Genomic DNA, 21,873 nt, shown 5'->3' with positions numbered 1-21,873 from the left:
GTCGACGACGAGGTGCCTAAGGTGACTTCGTAAATTTCAAGATGATATGTCGGCTCAGTCTTTCGGAGGTGCTCATAGGAGTAGGATGTGCGTGTGTGCCTTCATAAGGGTGAGTGTATGCGCGTGTATATGAGCGCTCGCATCTGTACTGTGTTTAAGAAAAAAGAGAAGGCGGCGGATCGCACGGCTGAAGCAAGCGTTTCTCAAAAGAAAAAGGAAACGCACTAGAGTTCCTTCTTTTTTTGAGACATAACTAGCAAAAAAGCCCGTGCGTTGCACCGGGTATAAAATAAATCTGAGAGTTTGTGTGGTATTCAATAGTTTACCTACCATGATGAATAATATGAATTTCCAATTAAAATTGGTTGTAGGACTTATAAGGGTCCCATTTATGACGACCCCATTCTACCCCAAAAGCTCGTTATCTTCTTCTCTGCTAATAAAACCTACTCCTTCAAATCACCCTAAAGAAATTGGAATATGTGTAATAAATTGTTAATATTTAAAAATCATGTGTAAAAATAGTAACAATAATCTAAACATTTATTGGTTCAGTAGATCAAAAGACTACTCCTTTGATGCGAAAATAAATGTGCATCATTTGTATACGTGTAGCAGATTCAAATAGATCATATATTAATTCCTATATCTCTCAATCCCTATTAACATTTATTCATATTTATACTTTCCCACTTCAAAAAAATGATGGCTGGAAAGTAAAGAGTTTATAATGCTTGGCGCTCTTTTGTTGACACATTGCCGACGGTAGTAGGAGCACACCCTTCACGTCAACATGACCATTTACCAAGATATTATCACCTAGCCTCATTGGGGACCAGGATTGGAATATGCAGGCCGCGGGATCAATAGATGGTACAACGGAGGGGAGTGCTTCCCTCCCAGCTGTCGTGCGGGGTGAAGCAGGACACGATCAGGATGCGCCGTCCGTTGTCGTACTCTCGCTATCATCACTCCCTCTCTCCTCCCTATCTCACCAAGACATAGGTGACATCCAGAGTTGAGAAATATCTTGATGGTCAACATATAACGGTGAGCCCCAAATATCTTCCCTGTTCTGTATGTAGTACATATTATAATCTCTAAAAAGAATCTTATTTTTTATTGAAGTAATTATTATATCAGATAATGTGTTTGTAACAACAAATAACAGCAAGTTATAATCGGCGCACGTCTAGCAACTTTGGGTCTGTGCAGCACAACATCTAGCACCCACTACTGTCTACTATCCACCGCCCACTACGCATTGTGCTGCGTGCCCCTTATCCACAAGGACACATACATCGCGCTCGTCCCCTCATGTTCTCCATCCACCGGACGCGCTTGCTCCCTCGGCCCCCTCACTATCCGGTGCACGCCGAACGGCTTGGCACGAACATTAAACTCATCAATAACAACAAACAACGGCATGTAATTATAAATCGGTGCTCATATAGAATATTTTCTTTGCAATTGGTAGCACACAAAAATTATAATGGCCAACATAAAACAATTCAAGTTCATCAAATTGCGCCAATCTGATGTAAATCCTACAAATCAAATCGATAATTAAGAATAAGTAGATCCTGAGATCAAGGAGACCATGGACGGGAGTATGTGCTCAAGAAAAAGAAGCATCCAAAAACATTTAATATCAGTATAACGGATGCTATATTTTTTTTGTTTTGCATGGTACGGATGCTACATTTTTAGAACGTTGGCAGAGGCTAGAGCTACCATCCCGACAGTCTGTTGCTACATATACTAATATCAACATTTAAGTACAGCAATAATATAACTTACCTGGCATCACCAAAAAAATACTACAACAAAAGGGCATGGGGTAAAAAAAACATGGTCCACAATCATCGACTGGAAATATAAATCAATCCAGCAGCTTCTGGTCGGTGTGCAATCAATAAAAAAATAGACAAAAATCCCCACCGGAGAGCTCCCTTATCCACACAGCACTGCTCGTCATCAATCCACGCCCCCATCAGCGCTGCTCTCTCCTCTTCTCCGCCCCGCACCCCCCATCTCTCTTCCCTCCTCCTGTCCTCCGCACGCCCTAGGGACCGTGGCGCCAGATCGAGGTAAGGGCCCTGCCTCCTCCAACCGCGCGCAAGCAGGCCAAGCCGATGCCCACCCCTTCTCTCTCTAATCTCTCTCACACGTTTTCTTCAGGGAGCCCGGCAACGGAGGTCGCCGCCTCTCCGTCTCGATCCGTCGGCTGCTGGATCCGACTGCATGGCCCGCTGGTGCCCTCCAGGGACCCCCCCCCCCCCCCCCCGACCCCGCGTCGGTGAGGACAGCCATGGACGGGCGCCCTGGAGCTCTTCTGCCATCGCCCGATCTGGCCGCCCGCCCAGTCGCCGAACCGTGCTCCGGATCCGGCCAACAGCCTCGCCTCCGACTCGATTCAGACGCCCACAACCTCCCTCCGCCACCTGCGCCATGCATGCCCCCAGGTCCGACCGATCCTGCGCCGCTCATCCTCACTGCTTTTCTTTTGAGTGAACCTCGCTGCTTCTTTTTGGCTCGCAGCTCGCAAGGAGGACAGGCACGTCGTCCAACTGATGCACCGGCGGCGCGTATCGGCGTGGGGTGGGCCGGCGGCGCGTGTTGTGACCGGCGGCAGGACGTTGAGATGGGATTGTTTTTTTACGGAATTGGGAGGCAGGGACGTGCGGGTGGGTGGGTGGGTTATTTCTTTTTCTCTCTTGTCAGTATCTCTTCGGGTTGACTTATATTATAATAGTACTGTGGGTTGAATAGCCAAAATAGCAGGGGGATTTCTGTAAAAATGCTGACGACGTACGACAGAAACCCTACGTGCTTTATTATTATTATTATTATTATTATATATATATATATATATATATATATATATATATATATATAATAGGACATATGCCCGTGCGTTGCAACGGGAGAAGAAAATATCACATCCCTTAATTGCTCTAGTCCATCAACCTCCATCCGAATCATATTTCCACAACCTAAAAAGAGGTTGCATTGTTTAGACCTGTGTGGAGAAAACATATGTTGCAATAAATCAGGATTAACCGGGTCACCGATCTATGCCCAGCTCATAATGACTGAGGAATGATGAAGACAACATGTCTCTGTCTAAAGAGCATAATTAGTACAATAAACAAACCAGCACCAGCAGCCTAAATTGTACCTTCAAATTAAGACCTAGTTTAATCTGACAGGGCAATAATCAGTCAATTCATCAAACATATAGTCAATTTTCTATAAGAAAACATATAATCGTCCACTCAAGATTGAAAAATGCAGTTTGAAGGGACTGCCCAATCTACATAAATCATGTCCATGTTTTGTACATTGCCTAACATTGTCTAACCATTGGCTTAGGCATAGTCTAACAAAGATTGCAAACCGCTGATAAGTGTTGACATGTCGTTGGTTTCTTGACTGAAAAGAAATTTTCAGTCATAGTGATAGCTCCAGCCAACAACTGGAAAAGTAGTTTCATTGGATATACGCGTCCAACAGTCCAAAGAGCGACTCCATAGGAGCAGTATGAAACATCATCATAATGAAATATATCCTATTAGCAACATGAACAAAGAAGAATGGCACACTTAAATGATGGGGAAGAAACATGAAGTGTTTCTTACAGTGTGAAAAACAAATTCTTCCTTAACTGGTGCAAACACATTATTGCCACACTGGGAATAGATTTGTTGCTTTGCAGGCTAAAAATCTCCCTCCGTCCATGTAATAACATCTTATATTATGGTGTACTTTTTTGTTGGTAATAGCACATAGAGCATAATATAGACAACTAAATCAATTTAAAAAATTGGCATGTTTAATCATGTAATATCATGCACCTACACTGAAGAAAGAACAATGTCAATCTTGAAAGGGCACTTATCTTTGATAGAATTCTCATGTTCACCTGCACCGTGAAAAGACTGGAACCACATATAAATGCCATTATCCAGTGAATGATTTATCACATCCTGGATGCTTTGCATCCACGGAAGATAAAAATATTTCAACACAGAGCAAGATAAATAGCACCTAAACCAAAGTAGTAGAGGATACTCGGGTCATTTGCTTTCAGATATTTCATGTTCACTGTTGTTATCTTTGCAACTTGATAGATCTCTTGGATTAAATGAGGAAGCCCACTTGTGATGCCACTGATGTTTAGCTTCTGAAGAAACTCTGGATAACAAACTTAAGTGTGTTTCCCCTACTTTAGTAGTCCTCTGATCAGCACCTGACGGATGTTCGATTGCGCATTGACAAAGGTGTGTATGCAGTTTCTCAATCTGGCAAAATATACCACTTAATTTGGAATTTCTACCATGAATAACTACACCAAATTTGCAATTTCAGCAGCTGAGCGATGTTGGCTAAGCCCATTCTTATCGCTGGAAACTTCAACATGAGAATAACTCCATGTTCTTGCGTTGCAACGGGTGAAAGTAATCTAATATGTGCTCACTAACGTGAAAATTGTGTACACAATAATCTAATATATACAACAAAAACAATTTTCTTAACCGGTTGAGCTCAATGCCAAGCGTAAAAAGCATTTCATTGAATAACCAATTGATCCGTTGGTATCCTTATCGCCACGGCTCATCACAGCAATACCTTTCGTTACCAATTAAAAACAAAGACCAAAGCAGATTTCCCAATGACAGAAAAACTTCTTAAATGTTAATAGTACAATCCACAAAACAGTTAAATGTATATAAGAGCAGGTGCACATACAAATGAGTTGCAGCATAGAAACAAGCATAACATGTGCATTCTAACTTTTCAAGTAAGAATTTTTGTTGTGTTAGTACCTGATTCTGGACAGACTTGGCCATCTTGCAGAACTGCTTGCGCGTTAGAGTCTTGTGCAACAGCTTGGCACAGGTGTCCTGCTTCTTGGTCTTGCTCGTGGACAGGACAACAGCCTTCTCCTCTCCCGCTGATGGCTGGACCGCCACGGTCTTGCTGTTTGTTAAGCCTAAAAAACCACATCAGACCACAGCAAGTTAGCGCCTTGTAGAGGAACTAATAAACAACTTTGAGCCCGCCAAAAACAGTGCAAGTGTGAAGAGCTATGGACCTGAGAACTTGTAGTAGCGGACATTGTAGAGGTTGTTGGGTCCTTGTGAAACTGGACCTTGGCGTTGCTGTTGCCAAACTGCTTGATCAAGAAGCACTTGCTCTTCTTCACAAGCTCCCAGACCAGAGACCTTGGAACGGTAGTGATTTCTCTGCTCTCACCTCTCTCTCGGATGTGCACAGGAGCCCACCCAACGCCATGGCACCCACAGGAAGCCGCGCCGCCGGGCCTCCACCACATCGCCCCTGCCTCGTTCTCGCCCGATCGGATCACCGCCATCGCGCCAAGTCCGTCGCCAGCCGCCGCCTTTGCCTCTGCTTCGTGCCCCCATGCTCGCTGACTCCTGCCGCGCTGCTCTGCTTCGCTCGCGTCGCCCCGGCCCCCTTCTGCTCCGTCCACGCGAGGTGAACGAGCGCACGAGCAGCGCCCGGTCCAACCAAGAGGAGGACGAGCAGGGACAAGGTGCGTGGTGGCTGGGTTTGCCGGCCGGGTGGAGGAGACGAAGGCGGTTCACGCGCTCGGCAGCAGAGGAGGTAGAGTTACCCGATGCCATGCCGCGCCCGCCAACCGTCGTGCTCCGAGCTCCGGCCGCCTTCCTTGGAGATCCACTGTCTGAGCGCCACTTCCCACCAGATCCGGCGAGATTCGACAGGTCCTTGACGACCGTGCCACCGCTGGCCCTTGCAAGGCCGCCGCCGGTTTAGCCTCTCCTCCACGCCTCTCCTCGCAATTATGGAGGGGTGCGGCCGCGGCGGCGAGATGGCGGAGGTGTGGCGGCGGCGGCGACGGCGCGAGGATGGCGTGGCTTGGGCACGGGTGAGGGATCGAGGAGGCAGATGCGTACGGGAGGCCTCTGCGTACGGGTGTTTTGTTTTTTTGTTTTCCAGCGAACCGTTTTTTCTTTTGTGTATGGATAGACTGTGGGTTAACTCCTAAAAAGCACAGGGACCTTTGTTTAAAAACGCCGCGACGGTGAATCCGGAGACCCAATCAGTACTTTATTATTATTAGGAAGAGATAATATATAGGTATGAGACATAATAAGCACTAGAGTTCCTAAACGGGCCAGTTCGTAGGCGAGTGTGGTTCGCGGGCTGCCCCAATAGACGACGTGGACGACAAGGCGAGGTAGTCGGTAACTTTTCTTGTTTTTCTCAACAAGAAAAAACTAGGGAAACGTTACGGAGAAGGAATCTTGGTCCGTACATCGCCTCATCAGGCAGGCTGGCCACAGCCCCCTAAACCCATCGTATGCTATATGAATCGTGCAAACCGTTGAGTTACGGAAAAGGAATCTTGTTCCGTACGTGCTGTGGGCAGCAGAGCGGCGTCAAACCCCTAACGTCCTCGGCTACGATCCGACAGCATTAGCACGTGCCGGCCGCGACCACCCGTCGTCGGCGGCCATCATGGACGCCGTCATGCTGGAGGCGTCAACGTCGTCCACCGCCATGCTGGAGGCGCCAACGTCGTCCACCGCCATGCTGCTGGAGGCGTCAACGTCGTCGCAGCAGCAGTCCGGCGAGGCGGCGCTGTACCCGTACCTGCACGTCCCCGGCGTCCGGTTCGTCCCGACCGACCAGGAGCTCATCCTCTGCTACCTCCGGAGCAAGCTGCGCGGCGATCCGCCCCCGACCACGCTCGTGCACGACGACGACGTGTACGCGGAGCACCCCCAGATTCTCAGTGAGTTCTTGCCTTCTTGCTTAATGCCCACCGTCGTTTCACTCTAAGATAAGAAGATTCCGATCGATCTTGATCTTCTTGATTGAGTTCTTGATGGCCGTGTAACTTGCTTTGGTTTTGGCAGCGGAGAGGCTGGGCCCGAGCGTGGAGGACTACTGGTACGTGTTCACGCAGAGGAACCGCAAGTACGCCAAGGGGGGGCGGCCGAGCCGGAACACGGGCGACACGGGCCGCTGGAAGTCGGTGGGCAAGAACATGCCGGTCACCTACGGGAAGGAGAAGGCGACGATCGGTTTCAGGAACTCTCTGGCGTACGAGGTGTTCCTCTACGACGACGGCGGCGACTCCAAGAAGAAGCGGATAGAGAAGACGGAGTGGAAGATGGCCGAGTTCGTGGACGTGGACTCCAACATGCCCGTCTCGTCCGCCCCCAACTTCATGCTGGTCAGCCATAGATCGTCATCTCATCATCTCATCTCATTCCATGCATGTCAACTAATTTGGTGCCAAGCGTCCCTGTGTTTGATGATGTGTGTCGATCGTGTGTTTTTGCTTGCAGCTCAACGAGTGGGTGCTGTGCAGGATAACACGCAAGCCGGAGAAGAAGAAAGGGGAGGAGGAGGATCCCGGCGCCTCTCCGGCGGACGAGGTGGTGGAGGAGGAGGAAGGGGCGGAGGAGGAGCACGAGCCGTCATCGATGATGCTCGTCGACGAGCCGCTGACGGACACCAGCCCCGACACGTCGCAGCAAGCGCAGGCGACGGCGTCTGCCGGCCTCTTACGCAACGGCGCCAACTGGTCGGACAGCACCGCCGACAGCCAGGTCGAAGCATCCGGTTCCGGCGCCGATCCCCAACAGACTGCTGACGACGACCCGTTCGAGTCTCTTGATCTGGGGCCCTTGTCGAGTGGGAACAGTCTTGGCCATGTCTTCACGATTGATCCATGGGCCTGGAACCTGTATTATCCAGAGGGCGCCGATATTGATTCGTCCGGCAGCCGGCTCCGAACGCCCAGCGACCCTGATCCGATGGAGACCCCGTCGGAACCACCTGCTGCTCCTCAGCCTCGGCATTTCGTCACCGATCTTCCCTCCTCCACCGACGACGGTCGTCTTGAACATGCCAAGGTGATTCGCAAGAGAAAAGAAGACGCCAGGGCGAGCGGTGACGACGCCGGGAAGAAGGGCAACGCGGCAGTAAAGAAGAGCTCCGGGCGTGCAAAACCAGACGGCCAAAACTAATTCTGTGTAATGCATAAGTACATTGGTAGATTTTTGGTTCAGTTTTGATAAACCATCTCCCCTTTTTCTTGAACGCAATTGCCAGATCCCCTGACCTGTCGGGTTTTCCCTAGGACAAAGATAAGGTAGGTTTAGAGTAGTCGTAGGTTTATGTGTCTTTGCAACCTGCAAGCAACTGGATAGAATGTTGCGGTGAAATTTTGGCAGTAGGTGCTGATTTGCTGCCAGTGGAGCAGTGCATATTTAAGAGTTCATGGCATGGATAATGGTGGTCTGTTTAGGTGTGCTTGTGCTGGATTTTAATTAGCGAGGCATCTTTGAACTGTAGGATTTTCATAGCAATTTAGCAAGGTTCAGTATGCTTTTTAGGATATATTTTTTTAATTTAACACATGGACCGTTTGAATCACTTCGAGATTGAGTTTGCCAAATTCCTCTATCTCCAGTCCTTCAAATTTTATTTTAGCTTTGGTTATCTGGTGTGCCCAAACCATAAGCCTCGGCTTAACACAAAACTTGCAGCCCACTCGACAGTCTCCAGCCATGGCAGGGAAGCAGTTCCCCTCCCTCGCGCACGCGCGCCGCGCCTCCTCCCGCTGCCTGCTCGCCGTCGGCGCCCTCCTCGTCTTCTCCGCCGTCTACTTCCTCCTCCTCTCCCCGTCGCCGCCGCGCCCCGTCGCCAGCCCACTCTCCAACCCTAGTAGCACCACCACCTCCTTCGTCGCCTCACTCGACCGCTTCCTCGACTCCCCGCACCGCCCCGCCGCCTCCTCCGCGGCACCCGGGGACCTCGACGCCGCGATCCGGAGGGAGGAGGAGGCCCGGCTGTACGGGGACCCCCGGGGCGCGTGGCCGGCGGCGCCCGCGCCGCTCAGGGTCTACGTGTACGAGATGCCGCGCAAGTTCACCTACGACCTGCTCAGGCTGTTCAGGGACTCGTACCGCGACACCACCAACCTCACCTCCAACGGGAGCCCCGTGCACAGGCTCATCGAGCAGGTTGGCGAGCGGTGAGATCGATTTGTATCATATTCTCGCGTCGTTTTAATTTTGATGATGCCACGAGATCTCCTTGTTCCCAGATTTGGTGGTGGACGGCGCTTAGTTTGTAGACTGTGGGGCATTTGATTGCTTGCTGATTGAAAGTGGAGCATTAGTAGTAATGCTGCGTTGCTATATTCCTCTGTGATAAATCTGTTCTCTGATGCTCTCGGGAGATCTCAAGTGTTCCTGAAATGAGCTGTATTTTAGTGTGTTGGATCTCATAGAAATATTATGTGCTGATCCACTGTAGCTGCTCTGGGTATCTGTGGTATTCCTGTGACCCAATGCTGCAAAGCTATACCAATGAGGCACATACGCTTCTCGACTGAATATGCTGTAATTTGTAATTATTACAAGATTCAAACATAAGGATGTGTATCGTTTGCTGATGTTCTTTGGATCTCTTTGAGATCATAAAACTCTTGTTGGAATGCATTAATAAATTGTAAATAGCTTACTTCTTGCCGATATCCTGTTTACATATAGCAGGAAAATGGTTGAACTGGAATAGCCTGTACTAATATTTGCTGGGAAAGGAATGGTCTGTTTACTGCGTGTTTAGATCTACCACCTCTGCATATGACAATTTCTAATACATCAGTTTTCCAACACGGTTTTGTTAAATATCTGTATACTAAGTAATACTGTAGCACTATGAATTTGGAACTTGCCATTTGTCTTGTTTTACTGTCTGAATTTATCTCCATTCGCATGTGCAGCATTCTATTGACTACTGGCTGTGGGCTGATCTCATTGCTCCTGAATCACAAAGACTTCTGAAGAATGTTATCAGGGTTGAGCGGCAAGAAGAAGCAGACATTTTCTACGTGCCATTTTTCACAACAATCAGTTACTTCTTGCTGGAGAAACAAGAATGCAAGGCACTTTATAGGGTGTGCGAGCATTTCTCAAGGTTTAATTTTTTAGCTAGTATTTGTTGTAGGACATGCATGTGACCAAGCTAAACTTTGATTCTTCATGCTATCAACCTGACATCAATTATTAAGAAAATTTAGTTTGTTTCTGCAGTCACAACAGAAATCATAATAACACACTATGGAATGAACTCAATATTCTATGACTATCTGTAATATATTTTTGGGGGGTTCACCTGACTGTAAGGAATATCTAACTCTCTGTCTAGATTACAAGTTATTAATTGTTCTGTTCATCCCTATTTATATCCAAGATGATCTTACCATTACTTCCCTGTAATTAGGAAGCTTTGAAGTGGGTGACTGATCAACCTGCTTGGCAACGTTCAGAAGGCAGAGATCATGTTATTCCTGTTCATCACCCATGGTCTTTTAAGTCAGTCCGAAGATTTGTGAAGAAAGCAATATGGCTTCTACCTGATATGGATTCTACTGGGAACTGGTATGGTCTTCATTCCTTCATTGTTCGCCACGTTGCCTCTATGCTGCTTGCATACATCAGTTGAGCAACACAACTCATGTTTCCACCTTATATCAGGTATAAACCTGGGCAAGTTTATCTGGAAAAGGATGTTATCCTTCCATATGTCCCAAATGTTGACCTTTGTGATCATAAGTGTGTGTCAGAAACTCAATCTAAAAGAAGTACGTTACTATTTTTCCGAGGAAGACTTAAAAGAAATGCTGTAAGTTTCTTGATACTATTTCAACCTTTGACAAAATCAGATCTATATATGCATGTGATAGTTCCACTTTTTGTTGTCTTATTGCCTTTTGGTCTTCTATCTTGTTGACCTTGTTAGGGTGGGAAGATACGCAGTAAGCTTGTGACAGAATTACAAAACATAGAAGACATAATCATAGAAGAAGGTTCTGCTGGGGCTAAGGGGAAAGTAGCAGCTCAGTCTGGCATGCGCAAGTCTCTCTTTTGCTTGAATCCTGCTGGGGACACTCCATCTTCTGCTCGCCTGTTTGACGCAATTGTTAGTGGATGTATCCCAGTTATAATCAGCGATGAGCTAGAGCTTCCTTTTGAAGGAATACTTGACTACAGTAAGGTATAGTTGACCCATTTTTCTACAACATGCCTTACCATTCTCCATAATTTGAAGCATGAAGGTTCGCAAAGATCGCTGATATATTTTACTGGAGCTCCAAAACTTTACCTATTACCTGAAAAAATGAGGATATTTTTCTAGTTGAATCTCATGAATGACAAACAAATATATCCATATCACTGAGTTACTAACAAGTAACATGCGGACTATAGTTGCATAGTTGCCAATGGACAGGCCTGATTACTTCAATGACACTGACTGTTGTAGAATTAGTGATACCTATCTTTTGACATATACCAATTTCTCTGTATCAATAGTGTTTCTGAAGCTTGTGTAAAAGTTGGCACGGTATCTATGAAACCACTGTACCTAAGGATTATTTATTTTCTATATATACTTGCACTGTGAGATAAACCGAGAAAACGCGTTGGTGATATGGGGCACTATGAATTATAAAAATGGTGCGTGAGCAATATTAATCAATTGTAAACTATAGTAAAGGTGTCTATATAGATGTGCACATGTGTGGGCATGCACGAAAATCTTACACATGCAGTCTGTTGGAGATGCATATATTATATCCCATCAAGATTTAATTTTAATTTTTTATTGTAGCATGATGACTATGTATTTTGCCTCACCATTGGTCATCGGCATTGGTCTGCTGCATTTGGAGAACACAAGTTTTTGCAGTGTGAAATAATGGCATGTTACTTCATTGTGCAGATAGCATTGTTTGTGTCATCAACTGATGCTGTGCAACCTGGCTGGCTGGTGAAGTACCTAAGAGGCATCGATGCCAAAAGAGTCAGGGATATGCAATCCAATCTTCTCAAGGTTTGCTCTTATTTAAAACCTAAATACGATTTAAGGGTATGCTTGGTTCGGACCCAAGTTCAGCCTACCAAAAGTTTGGCTAGCCAAAATTTCAGTGAAGGTTATGCTTGCCCATGATTTGAACAATGTTGCCAAGAAAAACAAACTAGAGTGCGCTAGTTAGTAGGTATGGGCAATGCCAATTTTGGTGATTTTGGGCACCGACCAAGTACTCCCTTAAGTTTCTTGGAAGACCCATCTTCTTGACTATTTTTACTCGTGGTGCATTGACAGTACTCGAGGCATTTTCTATATTCAAGTCCTGCTCAGCCCCTTGGACCAGAAGACCTTACATGGAGAATGGTAATTCCCTGACATTCTTCTAGAGTTGTTCAGCCTATTATACTTGCGAAATAGAAGTGTTTTTGCTTCTAGAATCTACATCGGTTCAATGTTGTGAGCCCACCACTTCAAGGCCAATTATTTTATCTGCAGTTTCATTCCTTGTGTAAATGTTGGGACTTCAGAGATACAGTAATCTTCGCTATAACAGTTTATCCGTTACATGCCCGAAATGCAGATTGCTGGCAAGCTGGTGAACATCAAGTTGCATATTCAGCGGTCATGGCGTGTGGTCAGAGAATCAAGAAGCGTATGCACATGTGAGTGTAGAGTCGTGAACACTACGAGGATGCTCTGAAACAGCCTTTTCTTTGTATTTTATAGTTCACATATCGTGGTAGCTCTTCTCTACCTGTCATTGGCATGAGTTTTGCACAGCTGTTACACTCCCTTGTAAATTGTACTTGAAAAATCTAGCGTTAGTTTGTAAGTGATGCTCCAGTTGGAGAATTAATTAAGAATTTGAAGATATGCAGTGTGCTAGTACATTGCTTTTATGGCCAAGGGCCCAAGGCCTAAAGATCCTGGTGTGGATGTACCTTATTCGTAGCCCAGAGACCTTTTCAGTTATTATAAACATTAAAAAGCAATTATCAGGGAATTTCCTCAGAACTGGCTTTGTTCCTAAATACAAGTCTTTTTAGAGATTCCCATATGAACTACATACGAATGTATATAGTTAGGGTGTAGATTCACTCATTTTGCTCCGTATGTAGTCCATAATGGAATCTCTAAAAAGACTTGTATTTAGGAATGGAGGGAGTAGATCCCAACCAATTCTACTCTGTTTGGGTTTGTGAGGTCTCTGACCATGAATTTGATCAACAAAATATGAGTTATATGCTACAAAAGTTATGCCATTGATAACTTCTTTTGAATGTGAAGATTCAACGGTGTAACTTTTGTAGCATATAAATTTCTGAGGTCTCTGACCATGAATTTGATCAACAAAATATGAGTTATATGCTGCAAAAGTTATGCCATTGATAACCTCTTTTGAATGTGAAGATTCAACGGTATAACTTTGTAGCATATAAATCCAAACGGAACTCAACATAGAACAAACTGGTAGGAAATTCAAGACTTTAAAACCGGCCTCACTGGTCTGAACATACTTGACAATGGCGCAATAGGCATATTGGCTGCTAAGAGTTTTGGTTCGACTTGACCAAAATACTAAGGTTATCATACAAAATTGACCTCACAAGGCCTACGGTCACAGAATCACAAGAAGCTACTTTGTCCTTGTGTGACAATGGGCATTGCCGAGCTTGACATAAGTCTACTATCTCCACACTACGGCGCAGTCATGAGGGGAGCCATTTGAGACGCTCCTACCTCTGTCAGACTTCAGCACACTACCCTTCTTCTAGGTACAACCAGAACGGCCAAAAAATGATCTGCAAAAGACCAGCACAAGTTAGGTTTACAGAAAGTCGAGGTGGGCTAGTTTACAAACATCAGAAACTATTACACAAGTAAAGCAACAGCTCCAAGTTAATGGTGTAAGAATTTGTTAATAGAGAAATCCTATTCAGGATATGAAATACATCGACATATTATCATAAATACCTGACCCAAAATAATCTGTAGCAAGAAAAACTAGACCATGAAATGTCTCGAGTTCTTAACAGAGAAGCTGAGAATTTCTCAAGACACTAGACAGGAATTACATTGTTCGTTCTTAATAGAGAAGCTGAGAATTTCTTAAGTCACTGGACATGAATAACACTGTTCTTGCATGCATTCCTACATGTAACACTCTAACGCAGTTTCTGTGGAAGCACAAGCATTACAGCTACAGCGAAGATAAAACACAAACATCCAACTAGTGTTTATCAGCACAACTTGCTTGCTTATCGAATACGAACCAGATGCCTGTAAATATGCATGACAAGCAGGGATGTCCAACAGCAAAGGAGTAGTTAGATGTATGCATGATGCTCAATGCTGAGAATGGCATTCAGGTGAAGACTGTTTTTACCTAACAGATAGATTGGCATGTTGATAAGCAGAATGCACATCTTCCATAATCAGCAGAAATAGCCCCGGCAATTTGAGGATCCACAAAGGCATCTCTTAGCTCCAGGAGAACCTATACCACTAGAATCAGCTCCAATATCACCATAGTCGTACGTCAGCTCTGTCATGGGAGGGATGTGCTTCAGTGCAAAGAACATGATATGTGGGTGACCATCATCTCCATGGTCAAACTGAACTGGCTGCCAGAAGGCCTTAGGGGAACAACTATGGTTCATGAAACGTGCGATGTTTCCCATTTTCTTTGCACTTATCTTGATGGGCAGTGGCTCAAAAGTATCAGCTGAATTATTTGTGATTTGCAACCCCCTCAGTTCAGGTACATAATCCCATTTTAATGTCTTCTCACCAGGACGCACAGTCTGAAAAACGTAATCATCTTCACCATCCAAATTCAGTTTACTCTCATCAATAACCTCGCCAACATACTCGCAGATAAATGAGCCAGCCCGTATAGGATCCCATGAACGAAGACCCCAGCCTCGATTTCCTGTCCTGAAGATCTCAAAGTGAACCCTAACCCCCTTCTGTGTCACCCTGTTACGGCAGTTAACTGAACACTGGCAAGATTCACCACATTCATGTAGCCTATTTTTGCGGCATACAAGCAATCCTGTTGAACTATAAGGTAAATTACCTCCATTAAACTGTGTACAACCACAATCCGTATCACTGGCAGACAAGCATTGAGGCATGAACAACCCTGTAATGGTTTCATAGAACTTAGTGGCTTTGGGTACTTGACCTGAGTAATATAGGTGAAAAGGCCTGGTCCTTTCTCACTGTCAACATCATTGACAAGACACACCGGAAGATTTTCAGTACCAGATGATAGATCAGGGTGTAAAACTCTGCCTCTAGTTCCTGGATTCTCCACCCATTTCCGGGACATCTTCCAGATTGACATTCCCTCGGGTTGTCCTGGCTCCCTCAGCAGCTTGTACTTGAAGCAATTGATCCCAGTCTTTGTTCTCTCCTTCCAGGACTCATGGATCTTATAGAGGCCATCATACATATAAACCTTCCCACCCAAGCAACCTGGATCTTTAAATCCCCGTACAACCCGGATCACATTCTTTCTCGACAGGCTCATCTGAAGAGCAAGGTTACCCCTCTCAAGCTTCTGGTCATGCATCTCCTCATTGTTCTTGCTACTACCTCCTGAACCGCTGTAGACTAGTGTGTCTGTAGCATCATCTTCATTCTCATAAACACCTGCAGCGACAATACATACTGCTACAGAATCATCATCCTTATCACCAAAGGTGTGGGTCATATAATCAATTCCAGCCATGGTAGGAGCATGCAAGCCAATAATGCATAGCTCCATCCTGAAGTAGAAAATATCCCCTATTTCAACTCCAGGAACAACTCCAATCCTCTTCCTGATGTTAGCCCTAAGATTATTGGCCATCATCACGCACCAATCTTAAGGTCTGGGCGTTTGGTACTCTCTTGTGCCGCATCCAATTGAAGATGTCTACGCCGCAGGGCCTCGAAGTTCATGAGAACCTCTTCCACAGCCTCCCTGGGATTGCTGGATGAAAGGGGCACCGAGGTAAACTCATTGTCAGCACCAGCCTTCCTGTGAGAGGTCTTGTTGCGTTTGGTCTTCACACCATTGTTGTCATCACTGCCCAAACCGCCGCTCATCTTATATCCACTTAGGTGGGACGGCCTCTTGATCTTCCGCCCAGATGCTGATGTCTGGTTGCCAGTGAAATGCTCATTGTCATCGTCATCGTCGTCCAGTGGTATAACAGGTGGCGGTGTCGGCCTGTAAGCTGATATAGGGATGACATCAATTGGGCTGTCAGCGCTGGCGCCAAGGTTTGTAGCCCCATTAGCAGCAGTCTGGCCTCCATTAGCAGCGTACTTATCAGCAAAGGTGGTAGCCTGGCCTCCACCACCATCCTGGCGACGAGAAGAGGCAGGATGCCCTCCACCGTCATGCTGGCCACCAGAAGAGGCAGGCTGCCCTCCATAAGCATCTTGAGCACCGAAAGCGGCGGCGAATGACCTGAAAGCAGGATGGCCCGGAGCACCAACCCCCCTGGAAACTGCCCAGCTGAAGTGACAAATATCAATGGTGGGGTGGTGTTGGGCACGTTAAACGTGTTGACCCCCAGAGGCGCAGGGAACATGGGAGCCAAAGTCCTCAGGGGCTGGATATCCAGGACATCCTGATCAGGAGTAGGCATGAAATTCGATGTCCGGTCCATGACGGCTCGCAGCAGCTGGATCCCTGCATCAAGCAAAGCAGAGTTAGTGTCCATGGCATAGCACATCGGCGTAGCCGGGTGGAAATGTAAAGTTTCAAACTTTAGGTTTCCTGACGGGCCACAGTAGTTCAAAATGGAATAATCGAACCAACCAGGAGCAAAACCAAAACAAAGTAGTACTAGGTAGATGATAATCGACATCGATTCCGCGAGCAAACGGATGGCAATCGAGCAACCAGCTGTAAAAATGCCGGAGACTTTTTAAGGAAACCCTAGGGCTCGCCGTCGGCGAGCAAGCTTCAATCCGGCGGGTGACCCGCCAGCCGGGCTCACGAAAGCTGGGGTTTTGTGGTGGCGGGGGGAGAGAGATCCCACGAACTCCGCCCCCGCGAACCAGCACAACGCTCGAAAAAAATCGCAGATGCAGATTCGCACCTCGAGTGGAGAAGAGCTCACCTTGGCGAGTATCCGGGGCTCCGCTCCGCGGCTTCTAGGAGACGGAGGGAGCCATGTGGGCGGACAGCGCCTGCTCTGTTCAACTTCGGGCAGGAGGAGGGGAAATTTGGTGGGGGGAGTGTGGGTGGATGGTTCGTTTGCTCTGGGCCTGTCCCCACTAGTAGTACTGCCCGAGAGGCGCGGCGGAGGGTCGCCAAGGGCTTCCTCTCGCCCGTCGGATCAGAGAACCGACGCTTCAGATGCGATGGTACGCAACAGTGAACGGCTTTGCTTGCTTTTCGCGCTTGTGTTTTTCGAGCATCTCGAACGGATTCATGTATAATACTCTCTCAGTTTTGTAATGTAGTGCATATATTTTCTTAAAAGCCAAATTTCGTACACTTTGACCAAGTTCGTAAAGAAAAACATTTACATCTAGAATGCCCATATGAAAAATGATTAGCATCCACTAGTGGATTGCTCCCAAACGTCAACCGCCGCCATCGTCTACCACGTGTCCATGTGGCCCCACCCTTTCTTCACCTTTGCTTCCTCAGAAACATCTCGATCCTATCGCTCTCTGTCTCACCCACGAACAGTTGCAGGGCCTCAGCTTGCACGGGCATCGATTGGGGAAAGACTATTAATTTCTGCAACAAGACCTTTGTTGCGAAATATTTCTATAAATTTTCTAACTTAATATTTGTAACAAGGCTTTTGTCATGAAAATTTCTACGACAAAACCCTTGTTGCAAGGAAAAAAACTGTAACAAAACGTTTGTTTCAAAAAAAAAAGAAATCTGCAACTTGACTTATGTTGTAAAAATTTCTGCAACATGACCTGTGTTGCAGAAAATTTCCGCAACACGACCTATGTTGCGATGGTACAGGATGACGCTCGGCCACTCAATCCATGAGATCCGATGGCTTGTGAGATGGCGGATCAAGATTCGCCGGCCGACGCGTAGCGGTGTCCTATGTATATCACTAGGTTTATCATAAAGATGTAATATATGTTATATATCTCGTATTGTAGATATAAATAGCTCCTGTTCTCTTTTAAGGTGGAGGGTTTAGGCCAGGTTTGTGCCTACGATCCCAATGAAGATAATGGAGATGATGACATTGAAATAGATGATGATGGTAAACTCTATTGGAGGGGTTGATGTAGGAGAGGACGAGGGTCCTATTGATAAATTGGATACTGCCAATAGATCCAATGGTTCTAGTGTTAAAAAAGCAAATATGGATGTATCTCATGTTACAACCACTTCCTTCCACCTCTATTCCCTGACCGATGATGTTAATGACCGGTTTTTGTTGGAAAAGAAAACTTAGAGATGGATGTTTCTCCTGTCTGTGTCAATATAGAACTGGACTCTGATGTGGTTTGTACCCCTGATATGGTGGTGGAATGTGGGGTGCCCATAAATCTTTTCATCGTGAAAAATGTGCTAGTCTTCTTAAGTATGTGGAGGAAGCTGAATCTGATGAGGAAGACAGTCTGGTGGCACAAGTAAAAGAACCATTTTCTCAAGAGGTTATTGATGCTCTAAACTTGGGCTCTATAAAAAGATCCATGGTATCCTCATTAGATGATGTTTCGGGTGTTCAAGTGTTGATAAGAAAAGTAAAACGATTGCTGGAAAATCCGATTATCAAGCTTAACGGGCCCAGTTCTGATCCAGAAACCAACACTAGGCAACATGGAAATGTAAATATCGTGGACTAGGATGCAACACCAGGTAACTCGTTTGTAGTCCTAGTCCCTGAAAAAAACTTATTTCACAATCTGATAAAATGGATATTGCCGTTGGAAATGGCGCATATGAATGTATCAGAACTGTAATGTTTTAGGGGTATCTAATTTGAAGGATTTCAATTTGGCATGTTAGCTTCTTGGGGTAAATGATATTTTTCTGGTAGTGATAAGAATTGGCAGAATTTTTTTGACTTCAAATATGGTACTGATAGGTCTAATATACTTTGGTCTAAAAATGAGGTTGGTTCTCCTCTAAAAATGTCTAATTGGATCATTTCTGCCTTAGGATATTTCTATAAATGGAAGATTGGAAAATGGTTACTCCCTCCGTCCCATAATATAAGAGTGTTTTTTACGCTCTTATATTATGGGATAGAGGGAGTATTTTTTATTTTATAATTGCCTAGCATGATATTTCGCTACGGGTTTGTTGCCTTAAAACACAATGATGGAAGATATTTTAGATTTGCAAACAATATGTTTCAGTTGTGTAGGTTCAGGATTGTGCCACACCGTGTCTTACTCCCACGAGATTTGTGGACGTGGTTTTGTGTGATAGATGGCTAGAACTAGTTGATCTCATATAGTCTGTAGTGCTATCTTATGATAGTGACTCTCATATTTGGATGCTTGAACCTTCTGGTCAATTTTCTGTGGAAGCTTTTCATAATCTTATTAATTTTGGAGGATTTGTATACCCTTTGAAAGATCTGATGTGGAAATTTTTCATCTCTCAGGAGTATTCATGTGTTTATATATGTGGCTAGTGAAGAACTACAAAATCCCAACGTTAAATAATTCAGCCAAGAGGCATGTTGTCAATGGTAGTTCATGTCTTTTCCTACAACAAGCAACGGGCGCATAATCGCACGTACAACATAGTTGGCCCTCCCTATCTCAAGTTCTTAATGTGTACTCTAAAAAAGGAACAGAAAAAACCCATAGTAAAAGCCCAGCAGCGGCCAATTGAAAACGTGGCAAATTTGACAATTTTGACTTGTGGACAAAATCAATTCACAAAATGAACTGCCCCTAAAAAAGTTTCACTGGGCTGACCTTTTTAAGTGGCGCCTGACACGAAGGCGCCACACCCTACGGTACATCGTCTAGCTTTGGGGCGTTGCACAGCTGTTCAGCATGGTAGCCCTGGGGCCTGCACCCAGTAGTGCAGCGTCTTAGAGCTAGGCGCCACACATGTAATGTGCAGTGCCTAGCCCTTAGGCGTTTCACATTGACTTAGATGCAGCCGCCACACGCTAGCCTCCCCACCCACCCCAACAGTTACAGAACCACGTAGCAGCGGCTGGTTCCTCTCCCCCTCTCAATCCCCTCTCCCAAATCCTTCAGATCTGATGATTCGGTCGGTGGATTTCTTCATCAATCCATCCTAGAAGGTACTCTCCTCCGATCCCCTTCCTTTTATCCATAAAATGTATGTAATTTTCAAGATTTGGGGAACCCTTGTTTGATTAGATTAGAATCTTGCATGTATATAGATTTGTGGGACTTTAAAATTTGTAGATGATCTTTATTATTTTGCAACCCTAGTTTAGTTTATTTGTATTGAAAATATATGCTTTGGATACATAGGTTGACATGTTATTTCTATGGAAAAGATATCTGCATTGAATCTTGCATGAAGTAGGCCTAGTTTAGTTTATTTGTATTGAAATTATATTCATATTGACAAGATTGCTTTAGATACATATGCTTTGAATCTTGCATATAGTAGCCTTAGTTTAGTTTATTTGTATTGAAAAGATATTCGTATTGACAAGAATGCTTTGTTTGAAGTTTGTAGGATGGTTTGGCTTCTCGATGATCACTGGGACCATCAACACTGGGCATACGCTATGTCGGTGCAGCAGCGGGTAATAATGAAAGTGGCCGATATTATGAATTTCGTGTTTATTTCAAACACAAATGCCCCATATGTAATCTTCTGATTTTCTTGTTTGTAGGAGCTTCAACCTCTGAAGATTCGGTCTCACGGGGTCAGCCTTGGGGGATGCGCTATGATGAGCGGTACACACCGTATGTAAGGGAGACATGACTCCTCCCTTTCATTCAGTTGGTCAGCCGGTCGATGCCACCCCTCAATGCTGCAGCAATCACCACGCTTGTTGATCGTTGGAGGCCGGAGACACACAGTTTCCATCTTCGGACATGATAGATGACTGTGACGCTCCAAGATATTGCTATGATCTCCGGTCTTCCTATTGAGGGGAATCCTCTTTGTATGAGCACCGATTTTGATGGGTGGCGCGAGCAGATGCATGCCCTTATCGGTATGGTTCCTTCGGAGCTTCCGGAACCAGTAGCAGAAGACAAGAAGGAAAGAGTCGCAGGCGATGCTCCATTCACCTGGATTGCATGGAACTTTGCTAACTGGCCCGAGGATGCTAATGAGGATGAGGTGAAGACATATGCTCGTGTCTACATGTGGTACGTTATATCCAGGACTATGTTTGCTGATGGCACAGGCAAGAATGCTCCATGGATGTGGCTGAAGGCGTTTACCGTCTTCGATAGCAAATGGAGTTGGGGTTCGACAACACTAGCTTACTTATATAGACATGTAGACAGTTGTTTCTTTTTCACTTCATTCCTACATTATTAATGCGATATTCCTTGTTAATTCAACCATGTTCTCTTTTATGTGCAGTTGGATGAAGCTTGTTGTAGGAAATCAAAGGACGGAGGTATTGGTGGTTGTATGCTCACACTTTCTGTATGGAGCTGGGAGCGATTGCCGGTTGGACGACCGAAGACCGTGAAGTACGAGGATTGGGACGACAACGACGGCCCACTACGGTACCCCACTTGGTCTTACAAGTGGGATGTGTTAAATGAGACGACGGATGATCCCTCGGTCATATACAAAGGTGTGTATGCAGTTTCTCAATCTGGCAAAATATACCACTTAATTTGGAATTTCTACCATGAATAACTACACCAAATTTGCAATTTCAGCAGCTGAGCGATGTTGGCTAAGCCCATTCTTATCGCTGGAAACTTCAACATGAGAATAACTCCATGTTCTTGCGTTGCAACGGGTGAAAGTAATCTAATATGTGCTCACTAACGTGAAAATTGTGTACACAATAATCTAATATATACAACAAAAACAAT

General features: G+C 45.4%; 2 protein-coding genes, 1 long non-coding RNA gene, 1 other non-coding gene and 1 pseudogene across 6 annotated transcripts; 3 read left to right on the top strand and 2 right to left on the bottom strand.

Annotated features, from left to right (window-relative positions):
* Positions 1-1,675: 1,675 nt before the first annotated feature.
* On the top strand, positions 1,676-21,838 carry LOC123071150 (uncharacterized). 3 transcript variants are annotated; one of them, XR_006434140.1, is made up of 4 exons: positions 1,723-2,090; positions 2,182-2,465; positions 2,542-4,283; positions 21,627-21,837. It is a non-coding gene; the product is annotated as an uncharacterized lncRNA (long non-coding RNA). The 3 variants fall into 3 exon arrangements; XR_006434139.1 differs by having other exon boundaries at positions 1,720-2,090; positions 2,182-4,283; positions 21,627-21,838; XR_006434141.1 differs by lacking the exon at positions 21,627-21,837 and having other exon boundaries at positions 1,676-2,090; positions 2,182-2,840.
* LOC123073024 (small nucleolar RNA R24) lies at positions 4,544-4,630 on the bottom strand. Its single transcript, XR_006435551.1, has one exon. It is a non-coding gene; the product is annotated as a small nucleolar RNA R24 (small nucleolar RNA).
* Positions 6,291-8,416, top strand: LOC123071149 (NAC transcription factor 32-like). The gene is made up of 3 exons (XM_044494646.1): positions 6,291-6,784; positions 6,909-7,228; positions 7,344-8,416. The coding sequence occupies exons 1-3, from the start codon at positions 6,508-6,510 to the stop codon at positions 8,025-8,027; spliced, it is 1,281 nt and encodes a 426-aa protein (XP_044350581.1). The 5' UTR covers positions 6,291-6,507; the 3' UTR covers positions 8,028-8,416.
* Positions 8,531-12,753, top strand: LOC123071148 (probable arabinosyltransferase ARAD1). Its single transcript, XM_044494645.1, has 8 exons — positions 8,531-9,026; positions 9,791-9,964; positions 10,291-10,448; positions 10,545-10,692; positions 10,810-11,064; positions 11,791-11,901; positions 12,175-12,243; positions 12,461-12,753. Exons 1-8 carry the CDS (start codon positions 8,571-8,573, stop codon positions 12,578-12,580), a joined length of 1,491 nt encoding a protein of 496 aa, XP_044350580.1. The 5' UTR covers positions 8,531-8,570; the 3' UTR covers positions 12,581-12,753.
* On the bottom strand, positions 13,349-16,625 carry LOC123071147 (histone-lysine N-methyltransferase, H3 lysine-9 specific SUVH1-like; annotated as a pseudogene).
* Positions 21,839-21,873: the final 35 nt, after the last annotated feature.

Source organism: Triticum aestivum, chromosome 3B (assembly GCF_018294505.1).
Source record: "Triticum aestivum cultivar Chinese Spring chromosome 3B, IWGSC CS RefSeq v2.1, whole genome shotgun sequence".
NCBI classification, from domain to species: domain Eukaryota; kingdom Viridiplantae; phylum Streptophyta; class Magnoliopsida; order Poales; family Poaceae; genus Triticum; species Triticum aestivum.
This window is presented reverse-complemented; position numbering and strand designations above follow the sequence as displayed.